At 36.9% G+C, this 15,186-nt stretch overlaps 2 protein-coding genes across 3 annotated transcripts; one reads left to right on the forward strand and one right to left on the reverse strand.

The window, feature by feature from the left end:
• Positions 1-4,454: 4,454 nt before the first annotated feature.
• On the reverse strand, positions 4,455-14,922 carry LOC110904019 (ABC transporter B family member 19). The gene is made up of 10 exons (XM_022149824.2): positions 14,588-14,922; positions 14,441-14,495; positions 13,992-14,167; positions 13,636-13,836; positions 9,747-10,006; positions 9,343-9,659; positions 9,042-9,265; positions 8,134-8,953; positions 7,769-8,010; positions 4,455-5,850 (listed from the first exon to the last, which is right to left on the reverse strand). The coding sequence occupies exons 1-10, from the start codon at positions 14,819-14,821 to the stop codon at positions 4,639-4,641; spliced, it is 3,741 nt and encodes a 1,246-aa protein (XP_022005516.1). The 5' UTR covers positions 14,822-14,922; the 3' UTR covers positions 4,455-4,638.
• On the forward strand, positions 10,433-12,893 carry LOC110904020 (L10-interacting MYB domain-containing protein-like). Of its 2 annotated transcripts, none has more exons than XM_022149829.2 (3): positions 10,433-11,663; positions 11,739-12,353; positions 12,426-12,893. In XM_022149829.2, the coding sequence occupies exons 1-2, from the start codon at positions 11,310-11,312 to the stop codon at positions 12,024-12,026; spliced, it is 642 nt and encodes a 213-aa protein (XP_022005521.1). In that variant the 5' UTR covers positions 10,433-11,309; the 3' UTR covers positions 12,027-12,353; positions 12,426-12,893. The 2 variants fall into 2 exon arrangements, with proteins under 2 accessions (XP_022005521.1, XP_035839225.1); XM_035983332.1 differs by having other exon boundaries at positions 11,282-11,663.
• Positions 14,923-15,186: the final 264 nt, after the last annotated feature.

Raw genomic sequence — 15,186 nt, forward strand, 5'->3', positions numbered from 1 at the left:
TCATTTTCGTTCAATTAACTAAACAAACAAAATTTCTTTTCGTGTTCGTTCATTAATTAAACGAACGAACACAAAGAACTTACGGTTCACGACTGTTCTCTAAACGTTCAGTTTGTTTGCAGCCCTATTAATGTGTGTGATACAAAACTGAAAGCAAGTTTGAAATATTAACCTCATTGATCATTGGGACAAATTTCCTTCGTTAACCTATGTTAAATAAAATAATAAGATTTAAATGACCTGAATATATGGAAAATGGTTGGATTCACATAGTTACGCAAAAAAATATAATTCGGTACCTCAGTGGTATGATCAGCTGCTGGAGACTGAACCGGACACATTATGTCCATCCCATGACTACCAGCATAATATAGTTCTTTCAGTCCTACAAACTTGCGTACCTGAAGAAAGATAGCAAAACGATACATATAAGTATCCAACCAGAGAGTTTAAGTAAAGTATTGGTAAAACAAAATACTTTTTAAGTACCCTTTCACGGCTCCTGCCACTAAAAATTGCTGTCGGAAAGCATTTTGCTACATTTCTAACAGCAACACGCATCTGTTTACAAGATAGAATATCAAACATAATTCTAGCCAAATTAAGATAACTAAGAATTTAAGATTCTCACAGCATTAGACATGAAGGCATGATCCGGATTGTCGACAATCGGGGACAATGTCCCATCATAATCTAGAAACAATGCAATCCTCTTCCCCTTCACGTTATTCACAATCTGTTCAATGGACGTAAGCGCAGATGGATACTTAAGCTGCACAACAAAACAATAACAGAAAAATTAGTATCTGGTTTCGGTCAAGTACTAAAGAGGAGCATGTTAAGAGAAATACCATCCAATTGTGGTAAGCCCGCATCATTCGGTGAAAACTCATTGCCTTTATATTTCATTATATTCCGCGGGGGAAGAAGATTTCATGGCATCCAACCAGCTAGTAGAAAGAACGTCATCAAGTAGAAAGAAAGTCAAAACACGTAGATTATCATATATGTGGACAAGAGCTAAGAACATAAACAGATCTGAACAATTCATGTGTAAAATGCATTGAATCAAGTCAACCGAAGAAAGTCAATGATTGCATACTATAAATCAACCAAAATTATAAATTTACATTGCAAAATTATGATGCTTGTGGCTGCATCCCCAGGTCTATATAGTAACCAGCAATGCTTGGCGGATCAGCAATATTAGCATCGTCAACTACACATTTAAGTAAACAATAACAAATTTATATAACCTTTCTAATCTGGGCTAAAAATGCTAAAAACTGAATACCCAATTCGATTCTAATCAAAAACTCGGTTTAAAATCAATAAATGACCACTATATTCAAAGAATCGCTTAACATGATTCTGAAAATAAAAATAACACGAAAAACATCAATGTCAAACATCATAAGAATAATCACGAGAAAGAACCATTAACGTGGATGAAAGAATCGGCGGACAAGAATGAGACTGCTCAGCATCACACAATGACACAAAAAAACCATCAGATTTGGGCCTTATCCAAAAAATCAACAAAACCGTATAACATCAAACCCTAAAACCTCAAAATTAGGGTTATAAGTGAATAAAGCGGCAATTCAATTATGTAAAACAACTATATAATATAAACAAAGAAAAAACAATTTCTACAATTTAACAATTATAATTCATAAAAATTAATGAAATTAAGGTTAGAATAAAAGACAACCTGTTCAGCCTAAACACGACATCTCCTAACACAATAACAGACCCAAAATCATCCAAAACTATTGCCAGATCTAACCCTAGATCTCCGTCGCACATCCTTCAACACATATCTGAACAAATTCATCATTCGAAAGGTTTTATTAAAATCAAACACAATAAGCAAAATAAAACTCCAAAACTTACCATTAAAATTGGACTTGCTCAGGATCAACTTGTCGGAACCCTAGCCTTCACTGCTGGAGGCGGCAGCTAGGGCATTCTATCCACAGATCTGTCACAAAAAAAGCCACACCAAGAACAAAAAACGAAGATGAACAGAGGAAGATTATGATGAATTTTTATAAAAATATTGATTTCAAAATTGCAAGGTTTTACCTGTTTGTTCGTAAACCGCATCGCCATGAAATTAGGGTTTCTGGTCTAGATTGTGACCGAACAAACAATACTAAGCCGAATCGTTAGAAATCTTGAGCGTTTCCACTAATCGCAATGAAGAAATCTGATTTGTGATGGAAGTGTAGGAATCACAACAAAGAAAACTGATTTGTGATGCAGGTGTTGGCTTTTCGCTAGTAGGGTTTGTGATAGAGGCGTAGGAAGAGGAGGTGTTGAATGAAAGGAATGAGTGATCTAGAAAATTAGGTTAATTAAGGAGTATATATACCCGGGTCACACAAATCGGGTATGGTTGTTGCCATTCGGATCCCGTGTAAAAACATAAGGTTTCCCACATTTTCCCGCCAAAAATCCATTGTGGTTGCACCACCACTTGACACGTGTCCCACATCTAATTTATTTATTATATATATAGATGTAGTGTAACATAGTGTTATATGGTATTATATGTTGTTACATATTGTTATACGGTGTTTATATGGTGTTATATAGCATTATATATAGTGTTATAATACACTTCTTACACTTCTCACACTTTGAGCACTTTTTACAGGATCCTCTACCTTTAAGTATATATGTATGTGTATATAAATATAGGTGTGCGTGTATATATATATAGAGATGGGATCAAATACAAACCTTAATATTGGTAAGAACTATAAGAACCAACCACTATTAGACATGTGTCCTTCATTAAAAAAAATTAGACAAGGGTATTTTAGACCTTACCCACAAGACTTTTTGTATTTAATTAATTCTAAATTTTAATTATCCCCTATATTCATGCAATATTTCAAATCAAAATTTGAAATTTTCCAGAGATCTTCATCTTCGCAGGCAACAATAATCAGCACACTTTCAACACACATCAACAAGAACAGTCAGCACAATGGCACGAACAAGCAACAATAATCAGCACACTTTCAACACACATCAACAAGAACAGTCAGCACAATCTCTGTGACCAATATCAGCACCATATCCGTGAACAAGAACAGTCAGCACCACCTTTTTGAACAAGAACAACCAGCACCCGTGAACAATATCACACATCTCCGGCAAAAATATCATCAACATGAACAGTCAGCACCATCCCCGCCGGCCGTGAACATCTCCCTCAACAACAACTAGCACCCTTCAACTTCGCCCCCCCAAAAAAACCCTAAAAATTAGAAAAAAGAAGATGAACAGTTGGAGATAAATGCTTACCAGATTGAAGCTTTTCTCGATCTAATCGAACCTCTTCTAGCCGATCAGCACACTCTTCGTATCCTTGTTCTTTCTTGGTCGATCAGATAACGATGGATGATTGAATAAATTGTGATTCATAGAAGTTTATTTCTTTTTATATTTAATTAGCACAGATAACGATGAATGAATTAGGAAGGAAGAGTTGTAGTTGGATACGTACGTAAAAAGGGGAACAATCTGATAGTTCGGAGATTTAGTGGGGTCCACAAATAGCACATTTACTTTATTACCCCTGGTTGTATAATTATATCTTTTAATTCTAAGGTTTTTAATTGTAATCAACACAAACCGTTGATCTAGAATTTGGATGGTTCAGATCTGTTCTTATGGTTCTCACAGTATGTGCTGTTTGTACAGGATCTCAACCCTATATATATATATATAATTTTTATTTGTGTATATACATGTTTATATATGTATGTGTATATGTATATGTATATTAAGGATCATTTCAGAACCATAAATATTTACAGAACTCGCAGAACTCCTAATAAACAATCTTTTTATTTATATATTTTTATGTTTAGGATTATTTTATCATTTATTATGTGTATTTTTATGATTACCTACATGTTAAGAGTAATTTTATCATTTTTTATATGTAAATTTATAATTACACATATGTAAACTAGTTTTTTTACATATATGTAATTAGTTATTAGACATATATATAATTTGGCTATTAGACATATATAAACTACTTTTAACATGTATGTAATCATAAAAATACATATAATAGATGATCAAAAGATCCTAAATACAAAGAACTATATATAAAATGATTTTTTATTAGGAGTTCTGAAAGTTCTGCAATTATTTAGAGTTCTGAAATGAACACAACCCTGTATATATATATATATATATATATATATACACTAATTAAAAATAATAATTCGAGCCGAACCGAGCCGAGCGAACCTTTGCTCATGCTTGGCTCGTTTACAAACCGAACCGAGCAGAGCGACTCGTTTACAATCGAGCGTTAAATCGAACGAGCATTTTCCAAGCAATTTTCGAACGATTGTCGAGCAAGCGCCGAGCGGCGAGCGGTTTGAAAGGCCCTAATTTGAATTTACTTAAAAGTAATATGTAAATGTGAAAAATAAACTTTATTATATTGTTCTATTTAGGTAACTTAAAATTACAAACATTTATTAAGAAAAAACTATTTTGCTATATCAACCAAACTTGGCTTATAAAAGCCCGAATATAAGTTAAAACAATAGGTTAATACCACATACACATAATTTACTAAACTTATACCACATAATCTTTAATTCATGCTCGATGCTGTTGTAGCTGCAACAGCCTAAAGTAAGCCCCATCGCTACCTCGGCTCAACAATTCCGAATGGCTACCTTGTTCCACAATTCGACCGTCTTGAACCACCCCGATATTATCCACACCACGTATGGTTGATAACCGGTGCGCCACTAGAACCGTGGTTCGACCTCTCATGAGCCTTTCAAGTGCCTCTTGAAGCACACATTCGGATTCAGCATCTAGAGCACTAGTCGCTTCATCTAATAGCAATATTGTTGGATCTTTGAGTACAGCCCGAGCAATAGCGATTCGTTGTTTCTGGCCGCCTGAGAGCTGAACCCCTCTTTCGCCAACTGGCGTTTTGTACCCTTGAGGTAAACCGCTCACAAATGTATGAACATTTGCTGCGCGTGCTGCTTCTATGACTTCCGACTCTGTAGCACCGTCTTTCCCATAAGCAATATTTTCCATTATACTAGCTGCGAATAAAGCGGGCTCTTGTTGGACCAGCCCGATCTTGGCCCGAAGGGCCCGTAAGTTTAACCGTCTAATGTCTTTCCCATCAATCATAACTTTTCCAGCTGCCGGGTCGTAAAATCGCTCTATTAACGCAATTATGGAACTTTTACCCGAACCGCTGGCTCCAACTAGGGCTTGACTCTGGCCCGCACGGATTCTAAGACTAAGGTCTTTAAAAACCATCACATCGGGTCTTGACGGGTAAGAAAAGTCAACATGACGTAACTCTATCTCGCCTCGAATTGTTTCAACAGTCTCGGCATCTGGATCGTCTGGGTCAATTCGAGTCGACCTATCAAGAACTGAAAATACCGAGCCGATGGCTTCACCACCTCGGATGATTTCAGGGGCTAGGCTAACTGTTTCGGCTACTGAGTTAGCGGTAATGACCAGGACTACAAACACTTTGATGACTTTGGAGAAGGTGGAGACGTGTACGCTAACGAGGTGGGCACCGTACCAGAGGATTAGAGCTTCGGATGAGAAGAGCGCGAGTTGGGAAATACCGAATAGGATTCCGGAAAATTGACTACGACGAAGACTTTGGCTTTGAGGGACACGAAGTTCGTTGGAGAATAATGTTAGAATCTTGTCTTGGGCGTTAAACGCTGCGATTGTTCGGATGTTGCTTACTCCTTCCCCTGCAATCATACTAGTTTTTGCGTGTGCCTTGGCTGTGTCACCAGCAAAGCCTTTGAGCGAAAGTTGCTGCAAAATGGCAATTTCATATAATTAGTTATAACTTATTACCAAATACAAACTATGCGTTTAGTGCGGTAAAATTTCAGATATCGGTCATGGACCGATAATTGTGATATAGGTTATCTCGGTGAGATATCCGTGGGATATCAGTAATTTTAATATCATGCAGAATTTATATATATATAGCAATTTAACACTAACAGTTCAGTGATATATCGGTCAGATATCGGTGATACATTATCGGTTATATCGGTCAAATATTGGTTAAATTGGTCAAATAACGGTCAATATAGCCGATAATATCGGTACCAATATTCTAAACGATATTTGACACCGATATTTTAATGGGGACAGATAACTGACATATCACCGATATTAACTGCATAGATTATACAAATACAAAGAAAAAAGCTCATTTAGTTACAGGCAATAGTTACATTAAGAAAAAACTAGTAAAAGGTCTCATTATCTAAAACGTGTGGCTTAAACTTAAAGCCTAGTAGTTATAATAAGTGTTGGGTTTTACCGACATTATTTAAGGTAAAACCGGCACTATCAAAATCTATATCAACTCTTTCTGTATCACTTAAAGTCTTTACATATACTCTGCTACGTGTAGGGACTGATCTAGTGAGTAGTGACCATATTTAGCGTCACTAACGACAATTTTCTTCTAGTGCATATAGTGATTATAGATTTATAACATGCCAATGGCAAAGATGAACAAGTTAATATGCTCTTATGTTTTAATCACTTAAGCTGTTTTGATGAAGTGAGTGAAAGTTTACTAGATTATCCCAAACACCCTCTACAATCAACCAACTCCTCCAGCTAAATCACTTTTGGTTAAAAGGAGATATTTTGGAAAGTGGCATTTCACATTTCACAATTGGTGTAAGCATAGATACCAGCAGTCTAGTTGTAGGCCACATAAAAGAAAAAGGGACACTGTTACACTGGTTGAAAGGTGACAAGTTACTCTTCAAAGGTGACTCCATCAAACAGTGTTCTGGGTCCCCAAGTGATAGAGAAATAATTAGGTATAGGACAAAAGAAACAGATGGTAACTACTCATGTATGGATTAGTTCATTGCTATACTAAAATCCGAAACACTGTTCAAAATTACAGGGGCAATATGGTCATTTTTTCAGTACTACAGTACCCTTTAAATAGACAACAGCCTCTGGTACTTGCACAGGAATAATGAATGAGTGAATGCCCCCATATGCATTTTCTGACATCCCCAACCTCCCTTTCAAAATGCTACACTAAAAGTGATGCCCAGAATATGTTATTAAAATATTGGTACAATTCAAATTTTTTATAACTTTTTTCAATTTTTTGTTGAACGGCGTTGTTACGTTAGAGATTAACAAATGGTACCCGGTACTGAAACTGAACCGTACTTAACCGAGCCAATTTCGATGCCCACTATTTGCGTTTGCCAGGATCGGTTGATTTACTCCGGCTCTAAATTAATTCTAATCTACCACATGCTAGGATTTACAACCCTGGTTTTCTCTCGGTTTTCACTTACCAGTTAGCGAAAGCTGGAATGAGTTTTTACATTATTTTATTTTACTTTATGTGCAACAAGATAGAAAAATGACGTTGATGGGGCAGAAAAAGTGGGCAAAAGTTAAACTGTTTAAGGGCTCAAGAAAGTATTTGAGTCTTTTATCAATGATATTGATTTTGGAGAAAAGGAATCTTTTACCAATTTTCAAAGTTTGGGTTTTGTATGTTACTATATCACGAGGGTCAATTCTGTGTTTCGTGGAAGCATGGATACAAGTGAGGGGAAGCACGTGCAAGATACCAGAATTTGTTGCTTCTTTCACTATACCTTATTTGTCGTTACTAAAATCAAGATTCGATTTTTAATGTAAAATAATAAGTTTTATGATTAAATCTAATAATTACCTGAGCAAAATATGCCATGACAAGCAGAGGGAAGGTGCCAAGAATTAGAAGTGAAACCCTCCATTCCACTATGAATGCAACTACAAATGATGTAAGGAGTGACGTCACGTTTTGCAATATAACCGCTATCCTCTCGGCGATTGCAGACTTAACGTCTGCAGCATCCGTGGCTAGCCGGGCTGCAACTAGACTCGAGTTATGCTCTTCCTCATCGAACCATCCAACTTCATTCCTCAAGATTGCTGTGACCAAGTAACAAGATCAATACTTTTATTATTTTTAAAAAATGTGTTACTAAACATACTTCTATTATTTTTATATGATAGTTTATGTAACTTGTTGAAAATTTGGAATGAAGTAAATACCTGCAAGCATCATCCTTCTTACTCTAGTAGTAAGATTCTCACCCATAATACTAAAGAAGTAATGTTGTATCAAATATGCTACCACTGCATACAGACCGGCTCCAACGTAGATGAAAACGCACTCTTTAGTCTTGCTTTCCATTTTAGCAGGGTTATTATAGTAAAAGACCTCGATCATATTACTCATGACAATAGCGAATGTTGGACCGATGAATCCGGAAAGAATTGATCCCACAGCACCCATTATTGAATAAGGCCATTCGGGTGCGTTCAGTTTCAAAAGACGGAAAAAGTAACCGCTAGGTGCTGGATTTTTTCTTTCTGTTTCAGCGTTTGAGATCATTTCAATACGACCATCTGCACCGGTACTGTACGAGTAGCTTAAGTTTCTTAAGCTTCCCGATCTGAGGCTGAGAGACTTTGTCGACAACGAGTGACTTAACCGTGTTGACCGTGTACGATGCGTTGAAGGGTTCGAGAAATCCCGGTTTCCCGCCATCTCTTGAAACCGAATTAACGAAGCGTAGGGTCCTGGTTTTGAAATGAGTTCTTCGTGGGTCCCGGTTTCGACAACTTGTCCTTGTTGGATAACTGCTATTGAATCAACGTTTCTTATGGTTGAAAGACGATGCGCAACCACCACAGTTGTTCTTCCTATCATCAAACGGTCAAGAGCTTCTTGCACGATGCTTTCCGAACCAGAATCGAGGGCACTGGTTGCTTCATCAAGAAGTAAAATCTTCGGGTTCTTTAACATTGCTCTAGCTATTGCGATTCTTTGTTTCTGACCACCAGATAACTGAACTCCTCTCTCCCCAACCTAAAGTTTTCAACTCATTAACGTTATTCTGTATTATAATTTATCAAAAGTGTACCATTTGTTTTACATTCTATAATCTATACTTTACCTGAGTGTTATAACCATTAGGAAGTAGGGTGATGAAGCTGTGAGCATTGGCTGCAGACGCAGCTGCTTCAACTTCAGCCATAGTTGCATCCGCTTTTCCGTAAAGTATGTTTTCAAGTATAGTTGTAGCGAAAAGTGCGGGTTCTTGGTTCACAAGGCCAATCTGATCACGCAACCATCGAAGTTGCAGCGTTTTTATGTCCACATTGTCTATCAGTATCTGGCCTGCACAACCATCTATATTAAGAAATAATCTAATTATAAAGATAAGTAGATAACAATCATATATAACCATTATTCACCTTGATTAGGGTCGTAAAACCGTTCTATTAACGAAACAACAGTGCTCTTCCCGGACCCGCTGCCACCGACCACAGCAACCGTCTTTCCAGCTGGGAAGAAAATTGAGAAATTTCTAAATATTATGACATCCGGACGTGACGGGTAACTAAAGGTTACTTCTTTGAACTCAATGTTTCCGTTGACTTCTGCTAGACATTTCCCATCTGTAGAGTTGTGAGCTATAGTGGGTTTTTGCTGGATGATTTCCAGCAATTTGTATCCAGCTGCTTTGCCTTTGCTAAAAGCTCCTATATTCGAAAACGACTGACCTAAACTCCTGTATAATTAACCATTTCGATTAAAAGCTTTGGTTTTCTAAACAACGGAACAATGGTTAACAATTTACAGAGTGTAAGAAACTTACATGCCACCAACAATGGCGGAGAAAATGGCAGTAAACGCCTTTCCGCCATCGGTCTGTCCGTTTCTAATAAACACGCCTGCATACCAGAACACAAGTGCCCAAGACATGCAAGCGATTCCATAAGTACATCCTAAACCCAACCCCTTTGCCATTCCCGCCTTGTACCCGAGCTTGAGCGTATGCTGTATCGCATCTGAGTACGAGTTGAGCGCCTTCGTTTCCCCAACATATGAGTATACAGTTCTAACTTGTGCAATAGCCTGTTTGTTAATAACAGTACAATTTTAATAGGTATAGACAAGCATAAAACATCCTTGTCACACATAAAAAGAAAAAAAAATGTCATATAATCAATCAATCAAACTGTGGCCTAAAGTATATTATAATTTAAAAAAAAATCAAATATTAAAAGGAATTTTACCAACCAAATTTGCTGTTGATTAAAACACCACACTACGGAAACATAGGCCAAAAGTTAGGGGTAAAAGTAGAGGACCATAATTTAAATTATGATAACAAACACTAAGTGGGTGTTTGGGATTCCTTATTTCCCATCAACTTCTACTTATTGGCTTATTAAAAGTCCTTTTTTTCAAAAATAGTGTTTGGCAATGTCAAAAGGACTTCTAAAATAACTTTTAGATTGCACTTGTTAAAAGGGACTTTGAGAAGTAACAATTTGTTACTTCTGAAAACCTAAAAGTCCTTTTGGGGGAGAATTTCCCATTCAACCCCTGCTGCCATCTCTTGCCCAAATATCCCAACTTCTTTCTCGCCTGCCATCATCAATCCTCTCCTCCACATCGCTCATCATCATCAATCCTCTCCTCAGCATTAATCGCGACCCATCTGCCTCGCCATTAATCGCCCAGCTGCCAATCTCCTCGTCACTGTCATCAGCTTCATTAATGGCCCCTGTCATCTGCTTGTTCTCCTCGTCACTGTCATCAAACAGGTTCATTAATCGCCCCCATCTACCAGCTTCATTAATCCTCCAACTACCTTCATCTGCCCCCTTATTTTTATACCAATCGCCCCCATCAAACCAGCGGCATCTCATCAACAGCTGAAGAAGCAATTCACGGCAGTAAGGTAACATCTCTAATTGACAAGTATATTTGCACTTTTGGCCGATTTGTAGTGTGGGTAGGTTAACCGATTTTGATATAGGTCGTGTTTAGGGATATTGTTAATGCATATGACAGACAAGTGTTTATCTTGAATAATGGATATTGTTAATGCATAATATCAACAGATGGTTATTATCAACTGATGGTTAATTATCAACAGATGGCTGCATAATATTGTTAATGCATAATATCAACAGATGGTTAATGGGATATTGTTAATGGGATATTGTTAATGCATAATATTGTTAAGTGCTTATCTTGAATATTCCATAAAGTGTTTATTTTGATAATAACCATCTGTTGTTAATTTTGACATGTATACTCTCTGTTGTTAATTTTGTTTGACATGTATAATCTTGACATGTATAATCTTGAGTTTGTTGTATAATCTTGAGTTTGTTCTAGCGATTTTTACAGTTTTTACGTTCAGAAAATGGATGAAAACCATCCAAATGTTGTTTTTTGTGAAACACCACCTAACAAGGTTAGATCAAAATTTAAGTGGGATGATATTACGTTCAAGGAGTTTATCAATGCATGCGTGCTTGAAGTTGAAAGAGGGAATAAACCCACTACGTCCTTTACTAAGGCTGGGTGGGCGAATATATTACAAACCATGAACGAAAAAACAGGTAAAACCCTTGATAAAAAACAAATGACAAACAAATGGGATAGCATGAAAAAAGAATGGAAGATTTATGACCGCCTGATGAGACTTGAAACTGGGATTGGTGGGACGAGAAGCTTCATCGACGCATCGCCCGAGTGGTGGGATGAGAAAATAAAGGTAAGTTATAATAAACTTATAATTAAAGACATAATGCAAGGCTACTCTAAGTTTTATTTTATGTTTTTGTTGTAGGAAGATAAAGACTTTGCCAAATTTAGGGGTGCAGATTTGAGCATCTATGAGTCGGAATATGCTACTTTGTTTCGGGATTCGGTTGCCACCGGAGAAAACGCTATGACTCCGTTACAATTTCAAAAGGATAGCACCGTGAGCGGTGTTCGAAGTGAAGAAAATATTGAGGGCAAAGGCGATAGTGATGAAATAAGTTTAGGTGATGATGATGGTTTGTCCAAGAATCTTTTAATCATTCTGGAGAAACCATTCATAGACATTTCCATGCAGTGTTGGCGGCCGTGCTAAAGATGAGTGCTGACATCATCAAGCCATCCGCAAACTATAATGATGATGTACCTGCTTATATATTAGATAATCCTCGGTATTATCCAATATTCAAGGATTGCATTGGGGCTATTGATGGGACTCACGTGAGGGCATCAGTTCGATCGAAGGACCAACCGAAATACATTGGTCGAAAAGGATATGCGACACAAAATATAATGGCTGTTTGTGATTTTAACATGTGCTTTACATTCGTATGGGCTGGATGGGAGGGTAGTGCACATGACACCCGAATCTTCAATGAAGCCTTACGGAGGCCGGAGCTTAATTTCCCACATCCAATGGGTGGTTAGTATAATGCAATTTTTATGTTTTTAATACTTGTTTGAAATGACAAACAACTGTTTTTTATATTTGTAGGCAAATATTACGTTGTTGATGCCGGATACCCAAATATTAATGGGTATCTTGCTCCATACAAAGGTCAAAGCATTCGTTATCATATACCAGAATTTCGACGTGGACAGAGTAGTGCTATGCGTGCTCCTCGCGGACCAAAAGAGACATTTAACTATCACCACTCGTCATTGCGGAATATTATTGAGCGGATGGCGGTCCATAACTTTATTAGAAAGACCAGTAGCTTTGATGAAGCATTTAACACGGCCCAACAAGAATCTTACATTCCTCGTGGTACTAGTAATGCACTTCATGAAGAAGTTCCGTCAACAAATCGTACGAATGATGGTTGTACGTATATGCAGGCGAGAAGAGATTGTATTGCGCTAGATATAATGGAATCACGGACATGAGCATATTATGATATTAGTGTGTCATTATGTGGATTTTTATGTTTTTTATGAATCGGAATGTAATATTATTATGGTCTAATCAGGAAATTATAAAATATGTAATGGAATTTTATGTTACATGTTTCGTAAAATGTTTTCCAATAACCTAGAGAAGAAAAAAAAATTAGCTAAACCAAACAATTTTTAAAGAAATGCCCTTTTTGGTCATTTTACATGAATAAGTTAAACCAAACACTCTTTAAAAAAGCTACTTATTAACTTATTGCCTTAAAAGCTAACCCAAACACTTTTTTAGAAATTCCTTTTAACAAAAGTCCTTTTAACAAAAGTCCTTTTGTAAAAAGTCCTTTTCTTCAAAATAAGCTAACCCAAACACCCTCTAAGAGGCAAGGGGTTCTTTATGATTGCAGGCATGCAACGTGTTATATGATAACAAACAATTTAAATTACTTCAATAACACTGGTACCCACAAACTTAAATGATTGATTTAAAGCAAGGGTATGCAAATCAAGAAAATCATGGTGGCGTGAAACATGGCGTGAGGGAGCCGTTCTTGTGATGAAGCTTCGGGTTCATTGGCTTCATTTAAAACGCCGCAAAATGGCTCACAATGGGATTCAAAATGATAAAATTGGATAGTGAACCCGAGTGTGATCACTTTTTTGACCGTTTGGGTTTTTTTACCATCGGGTTCATTTTCAAAGTGCACCTTACAATTTGGGTTCATTTGGATAAAATTGAGGTGGCATTATTCGGGTTCATTTTACAAAAACGAAATACTCACACAACTAAGATATAATTCGGGTTAGAAACGGACCTCCTCGGCGATAATGCCAGCATTGGCATAGGATTCACGGCTTTTCGAAGTGAGACCGGTGAGTGTATACGCGTATAAGCCGCCCGCAAATGCAATACCCGGAATAACAGCAATACTCAGTAGAGCAAGCTTCCACGCTGACACAAAACCAACCACTAATCCAGCCAAAAATGTGGAAAGATAATGGATAAAGTTCCCCACCTAAAAATTCAATGAATTTTCATGAGCATTTAATTCATACCTAAAAACAAAACAAATCACTTAGAAACTAGCCACAAGTTACTTTTCAAAGATGCCCTTTGACCACTGCAAACAAAAACAAAAACAAAAACGATAACGTGCACCCGAAAAATCACCTTCTCGCTAATGGCATCTTGAACAAGAAGAGTATCCGTTGAAATACCAAAAACAATATCTCCTGTTCTCGCATCTGTATCGTAAAATCCGACGTCTTGTTTCAGTACTGCTTCTAAGTACCTCTTCCTTAACGCACTCACTTGCCGTTCTCCGGTGTACATCCAGCATCCAATCTCTACTCATTGCAAAAAATAAATTTGTAATTGTAAATTGTAACATCTTCAAACGGTTACTAGATTTGTGTTAAAGCATTAAAAAATGAAGAAATTTTTGAGTAAGTGACAGGTGAAAAGTATAGTATCCACGTGCACATGATCTGTAGTGAACCGACTTAAATAAATTATATTAAAATATAATTTATAAATAAGCAATTGAAATTGAAAATAATAATAATAGATTCAAAAACGGAAAATAATTGAAAACGGAGGCAAAAACGGATCAAGCTCACCTGCATAGGAAGATACGCAGACAACAAGCCCAAGGTAAACAAAATACAAAGCATACTGCATAATAAAATCAAATCAAACAGTTAACAAATAATCAGATCTAAACTCATAACAAATTCATAACAAAAATAATATTATGTAATATATACCTTGGAGACTTCATGAGTCATGGTGGATAAATCTGACTGGTTTTTACCGAAACCGTTAACCATTTGACCGAACAAGAGGAAGAAGAACGGCATGGAGGAACCGTGAATGATGGCACCGATGCTGCCGGAGATCATGAGAATGTAATCGTATTTATCCGCGAATGAAAAGAGTTTATAGAATGGAAGAGTTTGCTCTTTCTTCTTCTCCGGCATTGTTTTCGCCGTTTCCGCCATATTATGGTCGAATGTGAGAAATTGTTTGTTCAGAAATGAGAGAGATCAAACGCCATGAAAATGAAAATGAGCTTGAGAGTGAGTGTGAGTGAGACTGGACTTGTGGTCAAACGAGGTATATAAAAGAAGGGGATGAGGTTAACCATGGTTGGGTTTGGTTGAGTTAAAGGACGAAATTGGAATTTCGAGAATACTGTTTTGCAGGGTACTATACCAGATCAGGTTCGCTGGTTGTGTTGGGAAACCCGACCCGACCCGGCTCATTGCCCATGACAGAATAAAAACATGTAAAACTAACTCTAGTAAAAATAAAGATTTGTATTCTTTTAGTTACAAAAAGTGAAGTGTATAATTCTTTTCAAGGA

The sequence above is a fragment of the Helianthus annuus genome, chromosome 14 (assembly GCF_002127325.2).
Source record: "Helianthus annuus cultivar XRQ/B chromosome 14, HanXRQr2.0-SUNRISE, whole genome shotgun sequence".
NCBI classification, from domain to species: domain Eukaryota; kingdom Viridiplantae; phylum Streptophyta; class Magnoliopsida; order Asterales; family Asteraceae; genus Helianthus; species Helianthus annuus.

What these genes read in the sequence shown, in the direction of transcription:
- LOC110904019 (XM_022149824.2), bottom strand. Translation starts at nt 14,821, where the DNA reads ATGGCGGAAACGGCGAAAACAATGCCGGAGAAGAAGAAAGAGCAAACT. An exon ending in CTGCGTATCTTCCTATGCAG is followed by an intron (nt 14,168 to 14,440) that starts GTGAGCTTGATC and finishes TGCAATGAGTAG; the next exon opens with AGATTGGATGCTGGATGTAC. An exon ending in GTTTTACGACCCTAATCAAG is followed by an intron (nt 9,266 to 9,342) that starts GTGAATAATGGT and finishes ATGGTTGTGCAG; the next exon opens with GCCAGATACTGATAGACAAT.
- LOC110904020 (XM_035983332.1), top strand. Translation starts at nt 12,029, where the DNA reads ATGAGTGCTGACATCATCAAGCCATCCGCAAACTATAATGATGATGTA. An exon ending in TTTCCCACATCCAATGGGTG is followed by an intron (nt 12,354 to 12,425) that starts GTTAGTATAATG and finishes TTATATTTGTAG; the next exon opens with GCAAATATTACGTTGTTGAT.